General features: G+C 36.6%; 1 protein-coding gene across 3 annotated transcripts in view; it reads right to left on the bottom strand.

Moving 5' to 3' along the window:
* The window catches only part of OGDHL (oxoglutarate dehydrogenase L), a gene marked incomplete at both ends in the record, with an annotated part of 49,395 nt that extends 27,494 nt beyond the window's left edge, over positions 1 to 21,901 (bottom strand). The window contains 9 exons of one of the 3 annotated variants that reach the window (XM_084290583.1): positions 385 to 513; positions 892 to 1,071; positions 1,941 to 2,031; positions 2,648 to 2,794; positions 5,688 to 5,842; positions 7,154 to 7,269; positions 10,061 to 10,204; positions 15,932 to 16,115; positions 21,695 to 21,901. In XM_084290583.1, the coding sequence (XP_084146709.1) occupies positions 385 to 513; positions 892 to 1,071; positions 1,941 to 2,031; positions 2,648 to 2,794; positions 5,688 to 5,842; positions 7,154 to 7,269; positions 10,061 to 10,204; positions 15,932 to 16,115; positions 21,695 to 21,901 (1,353 nt within the window). Of the gene's footprint in view, positions 1 to 384; positions 514 to 891; positions 1,072 to 1,940; positions 2,032 to 2,647; positions 2,795 to 5,687; positions 5,843 to 7,153; positions 7,270 to 10,060; positions 10,205 to 15,931; positions 16,116 to 21,694 lie in introns of those variants that run through there. The other 2 variants (XM_084290584.1, XM_084290585.1) reach the window with 2 other exon arrangements.
* Between the last annotated feature and the right edge of the window lie 1,222 nt (positions 21,902 to 23,123).

Here is a 23,123-nt window from a genome sequence, read left to right as displayed (position 1 = left end):
AATTCCAGAAAATTCCATTAAAATGATGACGTGGGCATCTCCCTATACTTTGCTTTGAATGCTTGATGTTTTCACTTGACAGTCATTTTACACAACAGTAGTCTTAGGCTTTTCATTTTGGCTACCTATAGGATTATTTTTTTTCCTTTGCTCCCTCTAAAACTAAACAAAACAAACCTAATCCAGTTAATTGTTACAAACTGAACGAAATAAACGTTGCTGGTAAAATATTATCAAGTCAGAGTTACTACATACTACAATTGTTTCAGGAACATCCTAGCCATTGTAATGAATAGAGGGGACATTGCATCAAGCTAATAAAAAGGAATAAACACTAGCAACTACTCAGCACACAAATTGATTGGGAAATGCTCTGCTTATTACCTGGTTGTTGACAACAACATGAATAGTGCCATTTGTGGTATAGGATGGAAGGTCACTAAGATGAAATGTCTCATAAACCACACCTTGTCCTGCAAAGGCAGCATCCCCATGTAATAAAATGGACATAACCTAAGAGGGAAGATAATACACACAAACACACATATATTTAAAAGCAAAACTGCAATTTAAGCTTCTCAGCAGGATTTCTCTACTCCATGTTTCTGTAGTGCTTGTAAAATAGAACCGTATTTTTATAATAAACCATATAGACTTGTCAGCATTCTGTTGCCTTTGTTGAGTTCCCAAATGAGGTTAAGTTTTAAGCCTGCTTCCTGAAGTTAATCTTAAGGTAACATGCTAAAAGCTTTATCTAGTTCAATGGGTGCTATATCCCTTCTGTGAAGCAGAAATGGAAGAAGACTGCAACACAAAATTACTGGTAAATTATTTTTATTAAAAGTACTTTAAAATGTACCAGTAAGACTTACTGCAACATTAAACCCTTACCTTTTTCCCTGCCGTATCCCCTCGATAAAATTGTTCAGCTTTTGTCTTCCCCTGCACAACAGGATCAACTGCTTCCAAGTGCGAAGGGTTAGCCATCAGGGACAGAGTGATTTTCTTGTTTGTTGCTCTGTTGATCCTCTCATGGTACATTCCCAGATGATATTTTACATCCCCAGATCCCTAACACGCAAGATGTAGTCACAACTCAGGAATGTTATTCATACAAACTATATCTAACTGCCTATAAATTCTGCTTCATTCTGTTAAATGGATTTCACAAACTGACTGCATCCCATGGTACGGAGCCATATTGGAGCAGTTCTTGAGGAACTCCAGACTGCCATAAGCCCAAGTAGAATCAGTTTGGGCAGGAGCAGAAGAAGAGCGTGACCAGGACAGAGCAACAGAGATGAAGTGTTACGGACTGACCAGCACCCCCTTTCCATGTTCCCCTGAGCCACCTGGGAGGAGGAAGTGAAAGATGGAAGAAAGGGGGAAATGTGTTTTTATTGTGCTTTTAGTTCTCAGTGCTCTAGTCTGTTAGCTGGCAATAAGTTACATTGATCTCCCAATGCTGAGTCTGCTTTACCCGTGATGGTAACTGGTGAGTGTCCTTATCTCAACCAACGAGCTTTTGTTTCATCATATTTTCATCCCCTGTTTTGTTAAGAAGGTGGTATGAGAGACTGGTGTGGAGGAGCTTAGCTAGTTGCCAGCATGAAGCCACAAATTCTTACAGAATTGATACTCATTTCCCATATATAAAACAAAGAAAGACGCCTAAAGATTACAAACACTGTTATATGATGTGTAACTGACCTATCTACAATCACTCTTTAGGCTTTATAACTAAGATACCTTCTGCATGTTACAGGTACAGTATAGTCTTTAAATTTGTTAATTTCAGATCATGTTTCTCAAACTAGAGAAAAAGACAATGCATTTCAGCAGCTGATAACACTATTATGATAATAACTATGACCTAAAATGACTAAAAACAACCTTGAATATTGATCACTCTATGTAGATGTATTGAAGAAACATCTTACCTCATCAGCTGCTTCAAGTTTGGGATCAAACTGACAGAAGATCTGCTCCAGCTCTTTTCGGATGACATTAGCCAATACATTCAGCCTACCTCTAAAAAAATCCAAACACAAGTATGTCTCAAAAATGGTAATAACAGAATTAACAGTATAATTATTATTATTATTTTTTTAAACAGCCACCACCTCCATCAGAAATTTGCAATTCAGAAACTCACTTTAACCTTTTGAACTTCAAATCTTTCATTCTACCCTTCACCATCCCATTGCAAAGTTCCTCCAACACATTCCCACTGACAGCCCATAACACCTACTTATCCAGGTATAAACAATTAATTTTGTAGCAATTTTACAAAAATAAATTTTAACATGCAATTTTTACATGATAGCATTAATAATTAAAGACAGACTGCAGAAGTAAGAGAGATTATCTTGCCTAGCTTTCTCAGTTCTAGACTCAATGGGGTAACTATTGCAGCTCCTGCTACACTTATTTTCATCTTGAAAGTACACAGTTACATTTAGCATTCACCTGTGAAGCCTGTAGCTTCCCACTGACATATTGTTACAGTTCTGTGTTCCCATTAATCACTATAACAATCTCTTGCTTCCCCAGCTTCTCTAGTATCACCTTTGTTAATAAAATTCTACAACTTAAAGCCTGTCTTAAAACACAAGTCCATTCACTGAGGGGCTTCCACTGACATTACCTATGAGGCATCCCCATTATAACATATTCAATTCCCATTTCACTGGATTTATCAATGATGGTCTTAAGTGCAGGAATCATTACTTCACATCCTTCCAAACCAAATCTCTTCTCAGAAGACCACTTGCGAGCAAGGAAATCTTCAAATCTTTATTAAAAAAAAAAAAAAAAAAACAACACACGCACACACACAAAAAAAAGAAACAGTGTTTGCATTAAGAAAATGTGGCAAGTATTGTCAAAATCTTTTATCAAATAAAATTACATTACCATGTTTTAAAACATCTGTGAATGCACATTTATAGCCCTCTGGTGGGAAGATGGAGAAGACCCTGGACAGAATTAAGTCTTCCTCCTCCATCTGAGAAATATTTACCACAACTTTGAAACAATTCAGATGAGAAGAAGAGTCTCCACCTCAGACAAAATTCACTTCCCAAGTTAAACCCTGCTCCTTTCAATGCATAACCCTCTCCAGCAAAGAAGTCTCCTCTATGGATTGAAAAAGGCACAAGAGAATTGGTATTTGCTGGAAGTAACAAATACTTGAAGAAAACAGGAGCAGAAAGCATGCCTATTTCAATGACAGAGCTCCACAGACTACGTGAGGCACCGGTTGGTAACATGCCAAGAACAAAGACACTGGAATCTCTGCCTCAGCTGCAGCTGGGAACAGATGTCCATCTCTGACAATTCTCTGCTTTTTCATTCTTTAATGCATTTGGGCCAGAGGCAATGCAAGTGGTTAAAATGTACCTTTTAACAAATGCTGAAAGGGTCGTATGTTGTAAAGCCTGGAGATACAAAATGCAAACAGAATACATCTTCATGAAAACAACTGTATTAGTTACATCATCTTTGCAATGCTGGGCTTATAACACTGCCATAATCCATTAGTGTTTGGCTTACTCCTCACTTAGAATGATGACATTTACCTCTTCAGAATGAAATTGTAAAAGAAATGAAATGAAAAGACTCTCCTTAGCTAACCCATGAATACCTTTACAATTCAGGCATCTGAGCAACAAGCCAGATCCTCAGCTAAAATATGCTGCCATAATTCCTCAGAAGTCAGTAAGGTTATGCCAGTTCATATAAACTGAAAGCAGGGTCCTATGTGAACAGCAGGCCCTACAGGGCAAAGCAAAGTGGTGGTTGGACAGACCATTTTCCTTCTCCTTTAGCTGCCAGTTAAGCCAGCACTGCACAAGTAGAAAGTTCATCATTTGAGGCAGGCTGTCACTGTGCGTATAGAATTACAGTATTTCATAAGTCCCCCACATATGCCAGTGTGAGTTCACAAGGGCAGGCAGCTCTGCTGTCGCTGCATGTATTCAGTACCCAGCAAGGAGCAAGTCTGATGAAAGACAGCTGCTGACAGGAGGAGGAATCTGGAAAGACTTGACCCTGCACAGGTGTAAGAAGATGCTCAGACCAGACTACACAGTCGTCATCTCTCTTCGACATGTTGACTGATGCACACACATAGAAACTCAAAATATGCAGTGTTTTATGGCAGGAATACCTTTTGTTCAATAAACTGTTTGTAAACACCGCAAAGGATGAGAAATCTTGTTGTAAAACACAGTTTCAAGTACCTAAGTATGTAGTACTTCGAAGTAACATTTTTAAGAACAGATTCTTGAGCAAAATGATTGGGCTTTACAAAGCCACTATTCTCAAGAGCACAACCAGCTGTTCGCAAAACCAGTTTTCTTGATCATTTTCAGACAAAACAAACATGCTAGAGATAGATGAATGGAAACTTATTTAAACTTTTTTCCTCCATTTTCAGCAGACAATTTATCAGAAGAACATTTGGCTCCTTCATGCTACTAGAAACTGAAGATTTTTCCACAGCTTGGACAGGCAGGAATAGGCATTTTTGCTGCTGTCTCAAGATAAATGGAGATGGTTCATACTGAGGGCTTGTTAAACAAACTTACTCAAGTGCAATATTCACTTTGCTGTTAAGTGATTTTTTTTTTTTAATTATTATTATTTTTTTTTAAACTTCTGTTTAAATTTAACTTTTAGCCAGACAATCTTGTTACGATACTGGCAAACAAAATACCTGGCAAAATATCTTCCAAGACCTCCAGTGGGTACTTCATTTTAAAGTATTTGAACAGAGAAGCTTAATCGATAAACAAGCCTGTAAATATTGCTAACTCTCATGTTTATCATATATGCAAACTGTTTCAAAATGTAAGAACTGTAATAAATCTCATGCCTGAGAAGAGAGTCTTATTCTAGGGAAGAAAGGGTAATTCAACCTCTGGTGATACAGTATTTCTATACAGATAGCCACAACAGGAGCAATCAATGAGCTGTTTCCAAACATACTTTCAGATATTGCAGAGAACAAAATTCTTTCTGCCAGGTCATGCAACAGTAGAGCACATTTTGGTGTACCTCAAAAGGCAAAGGTCAAAAACATGACTTGAAATAACACTGTCTCTCTCAAATCCAGTCCCATCTTGGCACTGTTTTCTAAAGAGACTGTTAGCAACCCAGTGAGTCAAACAAAGCTCATGTCAACGTTTCACCCATCTACAAATCCTCCTTGAGCTGACAGTTAAGACAACTTCTTTTGATGACATGCTACCAGAAAGATGTACAGTACATACCAAATGTCAGAAGATCTGTATCCAAAGTTGTTCTGTTTTCTGAAACAGGTTATGAATCTTTAACACATAGGAGTAAGATGTTTCAACTAGTCTGCTGAAACATTTTTTTCACAGTCTTTCTCCAGAAGCTAATGAAAACATTGCCAGATTCACCACTAAAGCCTGTGCAAGCGTTAAAGTACACAGACTTCCTTTTAAGAAAATAGAACATGAAGTCATTACACAGATCTTGACATACCTCACAGTTCACACTTTGCCTTGTCATCATAGCCAGGTTAACTGCACTTACCTGTACTCCAGATTTCATTTAGACTTCACCTCCACATCAGCAGTTTATTGAGCCCACTAGCTTCCCACACCAGATTACACCCAGCAATCACAGAGCAGTTTCCCAGCACCACTCCAGCATACCTCATTGAGCGCACCAGCCTTGCCAACAAAGTCCTTTTTTCCTCATTAGTAAACTTCATAACACCTGGCGTCTCAAACTTCTGCCGGATCCACTGGCACTGCTCCACATCATTGATGAACATAAACTCCAAGCCTATGTGTTGGCAGTAGGTATTCTAGGATGCCAAAGCACCAATACAGAAGCTTTAGGAATTAACTGGCCATGAGGAAGCAAGTATATTTTTAAAATTATCCTTTCTGTTACTTTTCTGAAAGCTATCTTCCCCACACTAGTCCTGTAAGCAAACAAGTATTTTAATGAATCCAGTTTGTGTGCCGGTAAATTAAAACTTTCTCTACAAAGCAACATTTCAAATGAAAAGTATTGCATGATGATCCAGCATCATGCAATACTTTCAAAATAGGTCAACGTATCTGCCTTAAACTTACTGGCTTATTCACCTAATTTGAAGCTTTTCTTACTGGCATAGTACAGTCTTTTCTTATATGCAAAGATTGAGTGATTTATCAAAATTTATCCTGTCTTTTTAAAACACCACCTAAAGTCAAGTAATGGCAATAAGACAGCTATAAAGCCTCATGCAAATTACTTGATAGCTGTCAATTCTCAGAAGGCTGAAAATCCAAAAAATAAACCAAGCTGCTCAGACCAGAGAAATGAGAGGAAAAAATGGCAAAAACACTTCAAAACTTTTAGCTCCTTCTATTTTTTTCTTACTTTAAAAAAAACATTGCACCCCAAAAACATGTTCAAAACAAAGTCAATAAAAAAACACATTGTGAGTTTGAGTTAAAACCATTCTGAACAAACAGTATGTGCTCTCTGCTACCTCTAAAAAGGAATTTAATGTTAATTTCAGCAGAAAAAAAAAATCTAAAGCTCTGGCAAGAGAAGGGAAAACTGGAAGGTTATTTCCTCTTTAACACAAATCAGTGTCTTGAGGCTTTTAGATTTTCCTATTTATTTTCTCCATTTATTTGTACATTATGATTTTAAGGATTCTCTTGAAAAGTGCTGCACAGACATGCTAGAAGTACAAAAAACAAAAAGCAAATACAGAGCTCTAAAGCACAACACAAATGTGCCTATGCATCAGATAAGCAGCTCTAACCATGGGTCAGATGTGCAAGTCAACACATTCCCTTAGTAACTGAATGCAAGTGTTTTATCTGTGAAACAAAGTACTAAAGGTTCTACTCCTTTCAAGCAACATAAGCTCTTTTTGCAAAACTAGGGCCTAAATTAGTATTCTACCATATTCACATTTTTATACTCATCCTTAATCTATGCATTCCAGACATCCAGTCAACGAAACTAATGGAGCTACCATCTCTAAAAAAACATTCAAGGGTTATTTTGCTGTCATTTGCTGTATTAATAATTGTCAGTTCTTTGTGACTTACAACTAGAAAAATGTTCACTTGTCTTGGGATCTCAAATCACAAATCAAAGATGTCACACTGACCTCCAGCCGTTTGATGATCTCTCGTAAAGAAAGACTGTTCTCATTTCCTCCTATGAAAGTGGTTGTAGGCAGCTGAAAGACTTTGTCCAAATCCGATTCGTGTAAACCATAAAACCCTACAACATATGCATTATCTATTAGCAAAGCAAGGTATGAAACAAAAACGAAATTAGAATTGTTTTTCAAGCCACCACAAACTGAAGTTTAATAAAGAGATATTAAAAAAGAACGACACAGATCAAGAATTGAAAATGTCAATATTTTGAATGCATCCATTGGTACAATGAGCTGAATTCAATTCTGGAATTTAAAGAAATGTGTTCATTAAATAGCTATTGTTAGATAAGGAGTACAAGACTGATATCAATGCAAGTTAAAGACTATGCATGACAATGTTAAACTTGAATGGGAAAAGGAAAAATGGCTTTTTAAAATTGTGTGTGTATATACGTATTAAACTTAAAATACATTCTATAAATAAATATTTACATAGAGAGAAATTATATGTGTGCACATATAAAATATTTAAAAGTATTTAAATATTAAAAAATAAAGTTTCTCTATTTTTATTTTTGAATGCTTTGTCTTGATTCAAGATATGTTGCAGACATCCACTGATCTGACAACCAGCACATAACTCTTAAATCAATGTATAATAGTGCTCTGCATTCCCTTTTAAACTTATTTCTTGAAGATAAAAAAGCAATTTAAAGATTGAGTAAGTATGGAACTTAGCATTTTGAGTTGGAGTCAGGCCAAAGAACCGTGTCGCCATCACTTTTACTATACAGCACTTTCAGTAACAACACATTCTGTTTTAAAGTTAATATATTTTCATAGATATTTTAAAATAATATATAGTAAAACAATACATTTTAAAGCATTGTATCTGACATGACTAAAACAGGTGTCTGTGTACCACCTTGTCTTCTTTCTGGCATTATATTTATCTTCTTCAGGACCAAATTAATTCTCTTTTTCTATAACACACACATACACAAAAATGGAGAGCATAGTTTCATTTGAAACAAAGTAGTGCTACCATCCTATATTATTATTCTTTGCTGTCTTTCTGTCAGACTTCACAGGCTCCTCATGCTGTGTCATGCAAAAAACAGAACACATGCAGGCGCACACAGAACATCTGTGCTTCATACCATAGCACTACATATTTATGGAAGCATCACTTCATGTTTAAAGAGATACAATCTTACTGAAATCCTAAAAGCAACTAAAAAAAGCTACTAAAAGCAATTCTAGAAATTGAACCACTTATTTGGTAGGTACAGCTGTAACTAGATGCATTTTAAAAGAAACTCTCAGAATAAACTGCCTACCATGAAGTTTCTAGAAGAACAAACCAGAAAATGAGACAAGGAAAATTAAAACAAAACAAAACAAAACAAACAAACAAACAAAAAAAAAAAAAAAAAAACAAAAAAAAAAAAAACACTAAAATACTTCCTGGACTATCAGAGGCCTTTCACAAGTTTTCTGCCTGGAACATTCAAGGATTTTTGTGTCAGACAGCATTTGAAATACTTTTTTTTTTTCCCCTCATTTTTTTTTTCCTCCTGTTCCAAGACTAGGTTAGGAACTGTTTCCCCTCACAAAGTGAAATGTCACTTCAGTTACCACACTCTGAGGCACATCCCTCCCAAATCATTTAGTTCCAGCACATTTTTCTGGTGCTCACAACGCCTTCAGCATGATCCTTTTTGGTCAGTCACAACACTGCACTAAGCTGTCTGCAAAACGTAAAGAAATTTGTACTGACTTTCCAACAATTACCCATGATCAGAACAAATTATTTTTAGTTAGTAAACTCTGTTGTGTTTTCTAGTAAGTACTTCCCTTTAATTAAAACTGATAAACTTCAAAGTGAACCTTGATTTGTGAAAGCACCTCTGCCCTTAAAGACTTACGCACTCTACTAGTGCCTTTGAACAATCAAAGGTCAGAACTGCTTCTTTCCTACAACCAGAAATAGAAAGAACAGAAGCAAAGAGGCCGTAGATGTACTTAAAGTAAAACTAAGCAGAACTTGTTTTATCTACTGCTTGCACTATGTTTTATGTAAGATCCAAAGAGCTTCCCTACATATCAAAGAAAAATTGATTCACTGTCCTTAGCAAGTAGGATACCCCATTTTAAGCAAACCAGGTGGATTAAAAAGTAGAGGAAAATCAATCAGACATTTCTTTATTGAAATAGAGCTGGAACAAAAAAAACGATCAGAACAATTCCTCAAAGAAATATCCTCTTACCAACCAGAAAACCCCTTGCAAATGCAGATCCCAGTGTAGTATATTCTTCCAGCAGCAAACTAAAATGCTCACTGTTGGATTACATACAATTCAAGAATTCTACAGTTTTCATGTTTTCCTCATGAAAACTTCAGACTTCTCAAAGTCTAACAGAAGGGATAAGTAGCAGAGGCTAGAATCCAACTTTGGCATAGAACTACTACCAAGTTCCCTCAAGCCACAATTTTGCTTATTGTTTTTTTTTTCCATATTGATTAGCCTACGTATGTCCCCAGTCAAAATAAGTATCAAGCATAAAGGATATGAAAGCAATTTAGAACACCAGAATCTTGGCCTTCTGTACTGATTAGTAATAATGTCTGGTGTGGTTAAAAAAAAAAGAGGACTTCCTTTTTTATGTTGTGCTTATAATCATTATTGATGAGAACGTGAATTCACGGGAACCTTAACTTTGCTTTTGGAGTAAAAATTCCATCATCCTGAAACCTGAGCCTCCTTACAGAGGCACAAAGAACTACTCTGTGATATCATCAAGCAGAAAATGTAGAAGCCTCCCTGAAATGTCTTCTTTAATTACTTCAACACAGGAGACAAAAAAACAAGTAACTATTGCAAATAATAAGGCATACAGTGTACTCACCAAGTTTATCGATTGTAGTGATTAAGTCAGATGGAACAAATGAATCCAAGTCTGCATCCAGAATCCCAAGAGGATCTAGCTGAGCGACATGATGGCCACGGATCTGAAAAAAAGGAAGAAAGTAAGAGAAAAAGAAAAAACATGCTAACGAAAGTCAGACAAAAAGTCACCAATATCTCTCCAAAGTATGTAGATAGGCCATGAAGTCAAAATAAGCAAGCACTACTAAAGTCAAGTGAGAGTCAGATTTGCATTTTTTCCCCCTAAGAACACAAAATAAGCATTATATCTCAGGATATGTACACTATTTCTATTAATAGCTGTTTACTATACATTAGGATGCAAGTTTTAGTGTGTTTGGCACACAATTTAAAGTAAAATTACACTGAAATCTAAGTAAAGAAACTGCTAAAGATGGTAAAATCTAAATCTCTGGGTAAAATTAAGAAAAGATGACTAGTCTATAAATCATTTGCTATTTCTGTCATTTTGTATTTTTGTCTGAATCCTTTTTTCAGCAGCTGCAGAATACAAAAATATGGCATTGCTGACCTAAAACATGGATTGATGAAAAAGAAATTTCTATTGGAATTGAATGGATCAGTCTTCATGAGCCTGGCTCCATATCACATAGCAGCATCTATTTTCATTCAAGGAATTTTGGTAATTTCATCTACCATATGAATGATATTCAAGACATCAAGGAACACACTCTGTGTTAGCAAAAATACTGGTGTCAACACGTGCCACAAGTTGCTATAGATTAGTGCATTATATTAATGTGTGACATTGCTGAAGAAATAACTAATTGGTTCAATAGAGCCACACAAGTTTTTTGTTTTATGCAATGTCTCTTACACGTGAATCAAATGTACCAAATTAGCTCACTGAAAGTTTTTTTTTAATGAACATATTAGTGTTTTCTCCTTATTACTTTTCTTTTTAAGGACAAAGTTCAGATCACCTGGATAGATTTTCATTCACACTAAGTATTCTAATTGTCTCTGGGAAAAATATTAATACACTGCAATATTAATAATAATAATAATTACATCACAAAGTAATAAAGAGTCATTAAAGCGTGGCTCATTTACAAGTGACTTACAAAAACCCTATTCAGATATTCTACATTTGCAGGAAAGTTCCCAACAAAATCCCTTCCACTCATAAGCAAACAAACCAAACTAAGGCATCTTTTGTAGAACCACCAGACGTGTAAATTCAGTCTGGCCTCTGAGATTCTTTGCATCTCATGAATCACCAGCAAAAAGCTCTGACAGGCCAAATGATGCCCATGGCAACATCTGTGCCACCTCATTGTTTCCAGCAGCACAAAGTCTATCTGACTGGAACTAAGCAAACAGTTCTGTCTCAAGCATCATCAACAGGAAAGAATTCACCTCCCTAAGCTACATCTGCTGCGCAGTATTAGCAGGAAGATGAGGATTAGCAAGAACGCCAAAACCCAAAAGAGCAAATCAGTAAAGCGCTGTGCCATGTTACATGCCAGGAGCAGTCAGATCTTTAAGTAAAGCACAGTATTTCCCACAATATCAAGTTACTTTTTAATAACAGCACTCCAAAATGGGAAACTTAACAATTTGGCAACAGATAACTGGTAAGCTAACACTAGACACTCCATTATAATGAAAATGTATACAATAATCTAGTTTTCTACCATGTGCCTAATACAATACACACAATACAAAGAGAGGTATTAATTCAGTAGTACAGGATGGGGAAAATCATAGCTGTCTTCTTTTCTACCCACCTACAAACAAGCTACACAACAGAGCTCATACTCTGATTGCAGAACAGTCATTATTACCCATAATAAGTGGGACCTCAAGGAAACCAAAAGGATGAAAAAAAAAAAAAAAAAAAAAAACATCATTGCAAGATGGGTTAAATTCATCAACCCTGGAAGAGAAGGGGTATTTTTAAAAATTAACAAAACAAGAAAAGGCCTAAAGTAAGAGTGTCAAAACTGCCACATGTGAGATTCATCATCTACAAGAGACTTCTGATCACTAGTCCTGGAGAGATTACAAATATCTGGGAGATGATAAAGTGATGCAAAGGTAAAAATATTTAGAGACTGTTACTACAATGATACTGTTCTGGAAAGGTTCCCCATGCCCTGCCATGATTTGCCCATAGGAGGAAAAAAAAAAAAAAAAAAAAAAAAAAAAACACTACATATACCACAAATTTTATACACGTCTATGCTCCCAAGCAAAAAGGTTTGTATTTTTCTAGTGCATAAGTACTTAATGAAAATTACACACAATATACTTCTATAGACAGCTGCATCCTCATCCTTTGGTTCATAAGAATAATGTGCCATCACAACTGACAGTATTTAAAACTGGCTGTCCTGGTTTTAGCTGAGATAGAGTTAGTTTTCTTCCCAGTAGATGGCACGGCGCTGTGTTTTGGATTCAGGACCATGTAGAACATTGAGAACCAAGGACAATGTTGAGAACAATGCTGATAACACACGGATGTTTTAGTTGGTGCAGAGCAGTGCTTGCACAGAGCCAAGGGTCACTTTTCAGCTCCTCATGCTGCCCTGCCAGCGAGGAGGCTGGTGGTACTGCAGAGCTGTACACAGCCAGGTCAGCTGGCCCAAGCTGGTCACAGCTGCCCAGCTGCTTGCTGGGTTAAACCACAACGCTGGCTCAATTTGCTCTTGACTTGATTTATGAGACAGCAACAAAACCAAAACCTATATACGGTATATGCTATATACCGTAACTGTAGTCATCAAATTAAATTTACAGTACTGTACCACACTGCACTTTGATTCATCATTTGTAAAGCAATTTGCAGATCTTGGCAAAAAAAAGTTTCATTATTTTTCTTGTTTCAGAGCAAACAAATTTTGGTTTGGTTTTTGTTTTTTAACTCTCCTCCTGGGTTGAGGGATCTTTTAACGTGAAGAGAAATACATTACTAATCTGAAAACAAATCAGTTACTAGAGATTAATGTGTAACAAGAACAAAAATTAGTAATGTCTTGTAAACGAAGTTATCATTTTGAAGGCCATTGCAACGGTTAGTGCACTGAGGACAATTTTAATGTTTTTAAATTTAATGTGATTTTATTTTTTTTTTCCAACTAACAAAAGTCATAAAGACATTTTTTTTTCAGTTTAACACTTTTAGTTAGAGTTGAAGTGTTTGCCTCCTATTATCCTGACGTACACATCACTTCAGAAGACACTATACGATCCTTCACACCTCCAGAAGGCTTTCTGTACTATTTCATCAACCACAGTGCTAAGAAGCGCTGTTTACAAACATAAAAAAGAGAAAGTCAAATGGATATGGCTACTCCTGCAATTTTTGTTGTAACTTAAAAGAAAAGAGAAATTTTAAGAAAAATTACCCCTGATCTACCATACTACACAGTCTACAAGTGCTACAAGACTAATTAGTCTTATTCTGTATTATTTTATGAAAACACAGTTTAAGAAGACAGTCAATTTGAACATGAGATCCTTTGCTACAGATAGGAAAAGGAAAAGATAAACCCTTTCTAATATAATGTGAAGGATAAGTGTAATATCTTAATTAGTTAATATTTAGCAGAGATGTTAAAAGTATTTGTATTTTAATTGAATTTGTTTTACATTTTAAGAGTTAAATCAATAACAGCAAAATACAAATGTGCCATATGCAGGGTCAAAGGATTCACAAACTCTGAAGGACCAAGCCAAAAACCCCTTGAGCCAGCACTGATAATGATGCTCTCTCAAAACCACAAAAAGAACTCCCCACATTACTAAAATGGAAACAGGACAAAAACAGGTGCACTTTTGAGCTAGTGCCAAGTTTATTTTTTTCAAAGAATTTCAGCCAAAATGGAAAAAGTCCCAAGAATTGCTGGGCCACAGACTTCAAATATTTGCTCCAAATATCAAACAAAATCCATGAGTGTTTTGCATTGATACAGAACTTTAAACCCTAAACCTGATTCAGCTTCAAATTAAAATGTCATTATCGTTAAATGTATCAAAACAGCCACCCATTTAATAAACACTTCAGCAAGTCACAACGCATCAAAGCAGAGGCAGTAGTCAGAGACACCATTCTAATACACTGTTCATGCTTTCTAGACATAGATTCCAAAAAGAAAATCTACTTCAGAAAAGAAGAACCAAAGCATTTAATTTAGAGTCATTTTAGTGTCTAAGCTCATTTTTGTCAAGCACGCACATTTCACTGGAAATCCCTCTTTCATTGCATCCCGTGCTCTGATTTAGAGAAAGCAGTAGATTAACTGCCTTTCCAGGAGACCTGCTCAACAGACCACAAAGCAGTTTACCACAAAAACCATAAAACACTGACAGGTTTGAGAAATGAAAATTCTGTATCTTTCTCAGTTTCATTTCATTATCAGGCAAAGGAAGGTCACAAATTGATCTAATCCCTTCAACGCTGAATTTAGAGGGTATTAAATACCTTTTAAAAACAGACAGTTGTCTTAGGTAATCCTCTTTCATTGTTTGTCACAGACACATAGGTGCCTGCCATTTATACGGACATTTCTATTCCATCACTTGAGTCAGATAACACACTTTTTCAAACACGGGAAACAAAACAACACAATTCCAAGTAAATGCTGTCAAAGCAGGTCAATGTTCTCTAATTTTCTCTGATTCTTCAACAAAATTTTACTCCAAGCAAAAGTGAATGGGCTGAAGTAGTTTACTGCACAGATATTTCAAACTGCATTTCCTGTTTTGTCTGTATTCACAAATCTTTCTCCAACAACATACCTCTCCAACAGCTGCATTAGCAGGGTTCATATTTGAATCAACAGTGACAAGGCAATGTATGCAGAAAGGCAAGATGTTTATTTAAAAAAAAAAAAACAAACAAAAAAAAACAGCATTCATTTTCTGTTCCTCCATCATAGCAAGCAGGAGATAAAATTCGTAGTGTTGAGAAGAACAGATCTGTTCAAGTCAAACTGTAGCTAACTTCTCGAGAAGTTATAAATTTTTTTTTATTTTTTTTTTTTTTAAAAAAAAGGCAACAAAAATACATTTAAAAATCAAACTGGAATATTCTGCTCAACACACATCTATAGGTTTGGGGTTTTGTTTATTTGTTTGTTTCACACTGTTTTCAAGCCCTTATTGAATTTAAGATATTAAACACAAGTCCAAATAAAAATGCTTAATCTTGTTTTACATTTAGAAAACATCTAACCAAAACCACTGTAGCATTTCCAGAATCCTTTTCCTTTTAGAGGAAAAAATGAAATTACACTTAATTTCTTAATTTAGGAAAAGGGTTAAAAAAAAAAAATCTGTGTGAAACAGTCAGTTTTGATGAATATCTTTTCTACGAGAAATTATCAAAGCTGACCCAAACTCAGTACTTTCAGCCTCCCAAAATTCAATCTCTGTTTAATTAATTACTACTTCTCTCTCTTTTTACTTATAATCCTGCTCAAGTCAAAAACCTCAAAATTCACACTATGAGAAGGAAAGCACATTTCCTCCTGTCGTACAGAAAGACTGAAGCATTTAGACCTGTAACAGCTTCCCCAGAGGTGAGGAGAGATTTGGATCATTAAAAGGTTTGCAGCTGAAGAGTGGGAAAAGTTCTTATTTCATTGCACACATCAGGACATCCATTAGTACCACCACATCCAGGACAATTCTCTTCATATGAAGGAAAATTACTTCAGGTAATTACTACTTAGCATTCCAACTTAGTCAAGTGTCTTACTAAGTCAGAAAGAAAAAAAAATCCTAATAGACAGAAATTAAGATCAGAGGACAAACAAGAACCTTAAAAGAAAGAAAAATGTTGTTTGCCAAGGAGAGAACCTCCCACCTCCAGCCCAAAGTATACTTACTTGGTATGCTCGTATCAAAGACTGCACAGCAAGATGATCTTCAACAAGTTTTTCAGCTTTACTTGGTGTCTGGGCCAGGCCATGGCTCTGAAGAAATGATGCCTTTCTTTCCAACTGATCTGGTAGATGGGGATCGTATGCTTGGCCAGCATTAGCATTGCGGAAAAACAAATCCCAGGACTGGACATATGTACAGAGGAGAAAGGAAGGAAGAAGACTTATTACTTCAAATAAAGTTTCCATCAAATGCATCAGCTTCAAGCTGGAAATCATACCTCACTGCATTACAGTATTAAGCATGACTAATAGCCAGCAACAGGAGAGCATAAATTCAACGCAAGATGAAAGGTCTGTATGTCCTGACTGTCTCTGTAACATCATAAGCAATGACATAAAACAGAAGAGAATATCCCGAGTTGGAAGACACCCACAAGGATCATGGAGTCCAGCTCCTACACATGATACGCTCCACACCTCTGTAGCAACTGCATATTTTTATTTACACACAAACTTTTTTGTCTGATCTCTTACACTGAGCTTGTTCAGTAGAAAACTCTCCAGCAAATCATCTTGGTACATTATTCATTCACGCAGCTCTTTTTAACTGATATGTTTATTCAAGCAACCAGTAATGGGTATAATAAGTACGCTGGCTGGTAAAGAGCTATCAGGCCTATAAAACTGAAAACCCTAATAAATGAAATTAATCCATTCCTGTAATGATACTTAAAAGAATTCATGATACTTCAAGATACTCAATGAATATGCTAACTCCAAATCTGTCCATAAGGGCCTTTCTTGAAAAAATTGTTGAAAAGCAATTACAGCTGTGCTGAGGGAGGCTTGTGGTCTACAATGCTCTCCTGACTAACTCAGGATACCTTACTACAAAAGAAATTATGGCCCTGGTTTCAGTTGCAGGTCCTAACTTCAGGAGAATACACATTACAGAAACTGAATTACAACAAGCAGAAAATCCTTCCCTTCTATACTTTTACACAAGCCACTTAAAATATTCATTGTTTTGATTCCTTTGTGTATTCTGTAGTGTAATACTAATTACACAACAGAAAAGTATTTATAAAATTTTATTTTCATTAATAAATAGTCTTCTTACAGAAATTCCTACAAGCTTCAAGACATTCAGGAACACTACGAGGGGGCCAGCCTACAAGAGCAAAGCCTCACCCAATCTTCCAAGCTTAGGTTGTAGAAGCTGGGGGACACTGAACCTGTATGCAAGAATTTCATCGTGAACATGTGTCCAATGCCAGAGAAAAACTCTTTAAAGACACCTCTTTTGGTTTGTCATTAAGCTGCATTGCTACGAATACGCTAAACATATGTAATTAATCACACTTCTCTTATTCAGACTTGATCTAAACACAGCCTAATTTTATATGCCTTGGCAAATCAAGGCAGAACATGCTGGTGGTCAGTTCCAGACATATGAATGAAGAGTTCATTCTTCACCCCTTATCACTTACGCTTATTTCATATTTTCTTCTTCACTTGACACATCACCAACCACAGATTAGACGACTGAATTTACAGAACATGGTATAAGTGGCCTACAAGACTGTTAGCGTAGATGTATTGCCCCTGGTATTCCCTCTTACTGTCTGTTAAGAACCATATTTTTACTCCATGCCTATACAGCACCTCATCTGGGAGTTTGCAGCCCCAAGAATGTGGTAAGCAGACACAAGACCTTTGTGTTACAAATAAGACTACTTAAACTGCAGGAATTACTTTGGCAATACACGGTTATTAACTTTCATTAAATTAATAGGTTCCAAACACACATTTTAAACTGTGACAAATCTGACATTTGGCATTCATGCAAAGTTTTACTAAGAAATATGTTTTGTTTATCTTAAGGTTCCTTCCTCAACTTTTCGAACCATCATATACACGCATGCAAGGATGATCATATTTAAAAAAAAAAAAAAAAAAAAAAAAAACCTTTTCATTCAGATTTAAAAGTTATCACAGCGCAGTCCCACAAAAAAAAAAAAAAAAAAAAAAAAAAAGGAATATTAAACAAGTGGTCTACTGAGACAGTTGCTAACTAAACCCAGGGAGACTTGCCCAACAGGCTACCCGTTCAAGAACATGCAGAGGACCCTTTCTTCATGCAAACTCACAAATACAAAGAAATACCTTCAAGTGTTTACACCTGAAGATGCAGCCAGCCAGGACAGAAGGAACCCACACTATTTCTTCCTATTGCATTTTTGAACTTATTGATTTGTTGAGCCGGCTTGACATTTAATCAGAGGGGAGGGAAAATATATCATTTGGCTACAGAAAATTAGTTTTTTCTAGACACACATCCATCAAAGCCTTTAAAAATTTCTGCAGTGTCTTTCAAGATTGATACCAGATTATAGTCTTCAAGTCTTGTGTATCAATGTCAGTCTTTGGCAACAGCATTTGCCAAGTTACTGAAGAAGACAAACTTGGTCTCACAGCAAACCTAGAGCTTCTCAACTAAATTAGTCAAGTTCTTTAAAAAATGGTAGAGGAGGCTAATAAAAGAAAAACACATCTGTGAAAAAAAAAAAAATGTAGTGATACATGATACATTGCCCCGTTCGTGTGTTTTTTTTTTCTGTTGTTTTTTTTTTTTTTTTTTTTTTTTGTAGTTAGCCACAATTCTAATTTCCCAATTAATACAATTCAAGTGATTAAGTGGCAATATTCTACTCATTTAATAAAAAGTGTTACATTTAGTGTAACAAGCAACATATTAGTTATCTGGATGATTTTTTTTTCTAGTAACATTGTAATACTTATCAACCGCAAATCAAACTTATCAAACCAAAAAAGCCCACCTTTTTTCCAAGTACATACAACAAGGAAGTGATTACACACTCATTGTAGAGCAGCTGCATACAGGATAAAATGGTAGCCATTATGTACTCAATATCCAGCCATGCAGTTTTGTAATTAATCTTGTGATAGTAATAACTGAGCCTTGTCAAGCTTCTCCCTTATGATCTATGGCCCTGACGCCACAATTCAAGCAGAAATAATGATGCCTTTCTCAAAGCCCACATCATTTTATTCTGATTGTTGTTTTAGCTGCTTTAAGAATAGGAAAATTCAAAAGACAAGGAAGAGCAGGAAGTCACCAGGAACTGATTTACACGAGGAATAAAAGCTCCTATGGAAAAAAATGTATATCCTAGACATACAACCACAGTATATAAAGAAAGGAGACATTCTTAGGAAAAGCGCCAATAGTAGCACTGAATGTGGTTATTTCCATGTGATAGCCATAGTTCAAACAGTAGCTTTAAGCAAGCATACATGGGAAGACATGCCTAATCGATTCTTCTGAGAGGGGAATAATTTGAATAGCCTTGATTAATTGCAGTTTCTAAGTAAAAATGGATAGAGCGTCATTTTAAAAGCCCAGAAAAAAAAATAAAGCTTTTTCATCTCATTAACAACAAGGAGGTACATCCCCACTGATAAGGAGATATTCATGAGGAAAAAAACATGAGGAAAAAGAGGAAAGAAAAAGTAATGTCTAAAAGCCTAGCACAAACTGGGTCTCTGAGCAATGCAGGACACACTGGACAGAACAATGAAATATTAGTGGCCTGCAGAGAGATCCAAATTATTAGTGATAACCATAACCAACACCAAACAAGCTGCTGGTGTCTCTGACATTGTTTTCCAACACCTCCACTGCTTTCCATAGCAGAATGACAAAACAACAACCTCAACTAGCGTCATACAGCTACAGCACACATTTTCCTTATTTTTAAGAAAAGAGAGCGACTGCAGTTCTCAATATTTTTACCTTCTTTTTTTTTTCTTTTTAAAGGCCAAATTAAACAATTTCTGTCAACAAAAATTTGGAGGGGTGGATAACTTAGTTTTTACCTGATGAAATACTGTGGTTTTCAAGAAATTTAAAATTAATTTTACTGATGAAACAAAGTAAGAAAAAAAAAAAGATGATCACAACACTGTTCTCCTCCCCCACCCAACTGAAAAAAACAAATAAACAAACAATTATTTAAGGAAAAATAGCTGTAAAGGCATTGATGGTACCCATCAATCATATCCTTTTAAGCCTCAAAAACCTGTCAAACAGTGAGTTTACTTCAATTCATTACTGCTCTAATTACCTTACGCACACTAAACCTGGAAAAGAATTCACACATTTTTAAAATGCATCCTGAATCAGTGGGGATCCACTCCCTAAGCCACAACCTATTCCACCAGCACATCTGTCTGTCTGTTCCCAACAATTTATCAGTTGCTGTTCAACATACGAACTGCCACCTTCGGGATGAGGTGATGGAAGACCACCAGACAAGCCGGAGAGCCTTTTGGTGGGATTTTAGCACTTCCACCCATCCCTGAGCATGAGAAAAGTGAGCTGCTGGGCTCCCAGGACCTGCTCCTTAACGCGAGGTGCTTGAGGAGGGCCGAGCCCTTCAGCACCATGGGCAGCTCCGGCAGGGCTCGGCTCAGCCTCGCAATGCCAGGGGAACCTCGCCGCTGCAGAAGGTGCTCTGCTGCAAGGGGTCTGAACAAGCATGTTCCTTCCTCCTAAGGGACAGGGAGCTGACACAAGCTGATGCAACCTAAAACGGAGACGTCACCCTGCACAGCATTTGTGCGTGAGTTTATCCAGCGCACTCACAAAACAAAGGCTAAAATCAATATGGAACACCAACAGCTGCTGAGGGCATCTCAAATTAAATCTATGCATTCACACAATGTACTACTTTGTCTTCAGAGTCGCTGCTGGGTTTGCCACCTCCCAGCAGAGCTAAGATCATACACAGCATCCAGAAAAAAAGTTTCCAAACTGCTACTTTTGGTTCCCTTTTTTCTCCTGAACATGAGTCACTTCCTCACTCTCTAGACAGATTATCAGACTTAGAGCAACAAATTCTAAGTGGCATTTTGATATATGTGCCTCAAGAATAAGGAAACACACAACCAATTTGGCAAAACATTTTGGACACAATTCACAATGCTTCTACAGAAAATGGCTTGTCTGTTTCAGAATTGATCAGACTTCTCATCAACCACCTAAGTTAATATACATGTATCACCATAAGAGAACCTTGCTTGTCAGCAGAAAGCTTGTTAAACAAATAAACAACTCCATATATTTTGCTCTTAAGATAGGAATTTAGCAATAACATTGTCAAAAAAAACGCAAACCACTGAAGTAGCCTGGAGAGAGACAGAAGAATTCATTTCTCAAGATAATTAAGAATGCTTTTCTGACAATTTCAGGTTCAGTTTTAAGGTTACAACTTGCTGTTAGCTAAGAAGATGATTGTACAGTTCACTTAAGACAGTTTAGAAGTACCAACACCAACATACGCCATTTTATTATAACATACTCACTGATATAACCCCATTATGAAAAAAAAAATAAATAAAAGTACTTTTACTTCTTGGATCTTCTTCAGGGTGTTATTAATTACTTATCTATCTGCTTTAACAGCCTTTCCATGGAAGAATGCTGAAAGTTTCTGAGTCTAGTGTGGACTTCTCATTCTTTCAGCTGAGGTCACCATACCCATGGCTCCTCTGTACTTTTTTTTTTTTTTTACTGCAATATCACATCTTAGAACAATCAATATGTAGGAAATTAGTTTCACAGTTTTCATTTTGCACAAGACTTTCTTTCTGGAGTTTTTATAACACAAGTTAAAAACAGGAAAATCAATTCCACTCTTAACCTAATAGCATCATTTACAGTTAAGTTTTAGACTTACCTTATGTACACTTTTGGGGTTTTCAAGCCACGCATAATACATTTCCTCCACATAATTCGAATTACTCCCACTCAGGAACGGTTCTGAGGTTCCTGATGAAACATACGGTTGGTCATGTAAAAACACCCTTCTGGCTATATCTTGCTTTCGCAGAAGTTTAATGCCATGCCACTTCACCGTAGCCGCAAACAACTTCAGATGACTCATGGTTGTTTATTTGACAGAAGATCCAAGCCTATTAATAAGACACACAAAAAAATCCGAAAAACAGCAAATGAATTTCAGAGGCATTCAGTCTCACTGTGAAAGCTGAAGTTTATGGCTGGAGTGCTCTTCAACAGATCTCAGGCCTAGGCAGGAAGTTATTTATCTTCAGGAGAGAGGCCATTCCATGGCTGATGGCTGAGCTACACGAAAAGCAGTGGACCTGCTGCTGGCCATCCCCACGCAACGCAGTTCACCTCACAGGTCCTGTAAGTGATCACATCAGCCTGATTTCTAAGGCAATCACGACACCGCTCGTGCTGCGTGCCCCCGGAGCCCAGGTTCCCTGCGAACAAACGGCCCTGCTAATCATTGACTTCTCCAGAGCTCCTGGCAACTGCAGCTGCTGTTGCACAGCTGAAAAAAGATGTGACCTTTTAGGAAGCCAAACTGGGGTTGCTTCAACAAACAGTTCCAATCACAAATACAGTGGCTGAAAAAAGCCTACTGCCATAAAGTTAGGCCACATGCAATGATGCTAACAAAATAATTAAATACTACCAATAATGAGTGCTAGTTAAGCCTTCATATTGACATGAATTGGTGTTACCTTAAAATAAGGCTCAGTTCCATTTTCTCTCCTAACTCACAACATTTAACCCATCCTTTTAATGACCTCTTACCAACTTTTTAACAAAAAAGCAGATTCCCTTATAACTTGGAACACAATTAAAAGAAAAAAAGGGTGTGAATCTTGGAAATGCTGACTAGCAAAGGGAATCAAAGCTTCCCTTGAGAATAAAAAGAACACACATAGCTTACTGACAGACCAAAAATAGTCTAATCCTAACGCTGAAGATGCTAAAATTGCAAAAGAATAACAGTAATGTGAAAAGAAATTATTCTTTTCACATTCTCCATGGTGCCCAGATACCTGGAAATTATTCCCCAAGGAAGTATCACCAAAATCATATAAAGCAGTATGCAACCCTCCTTTAAACAAACGAACAAAAACCACCTCAAAACCACGTGATCTTCTCTCTCCACTTGGTGTTTTCAGCCAACTGGCAAGGGTTAGGCTACTAGTATGCTAGATCCTCTACACATCAGCATTATTTCCTGTCTACCTGTATTCACTTGTCATTTCCCATTTTACAGATCTAAAGTTTATTACAACATTGACTTCCTCCTGTCCCAACACGTTGCCTATGATTAGGGCTCCTAG

Source organism: Netta rufina, assembly GCF_964035555.1.
Source record: "Netta rufina genome assembly, chromosome: 7".
In the NCBI taxonomy this organism is placed as follows: domain Eukaryota; kingdom Metazoa; phylum Chordata; class Aves; order Anseriformes; family Anatidae; genus Netta; species Netta rufina.
Note: the sequence above shows the minus strand (reverse complement) of the source record. Positions and strands in the feature narration are given on the sequence as shown.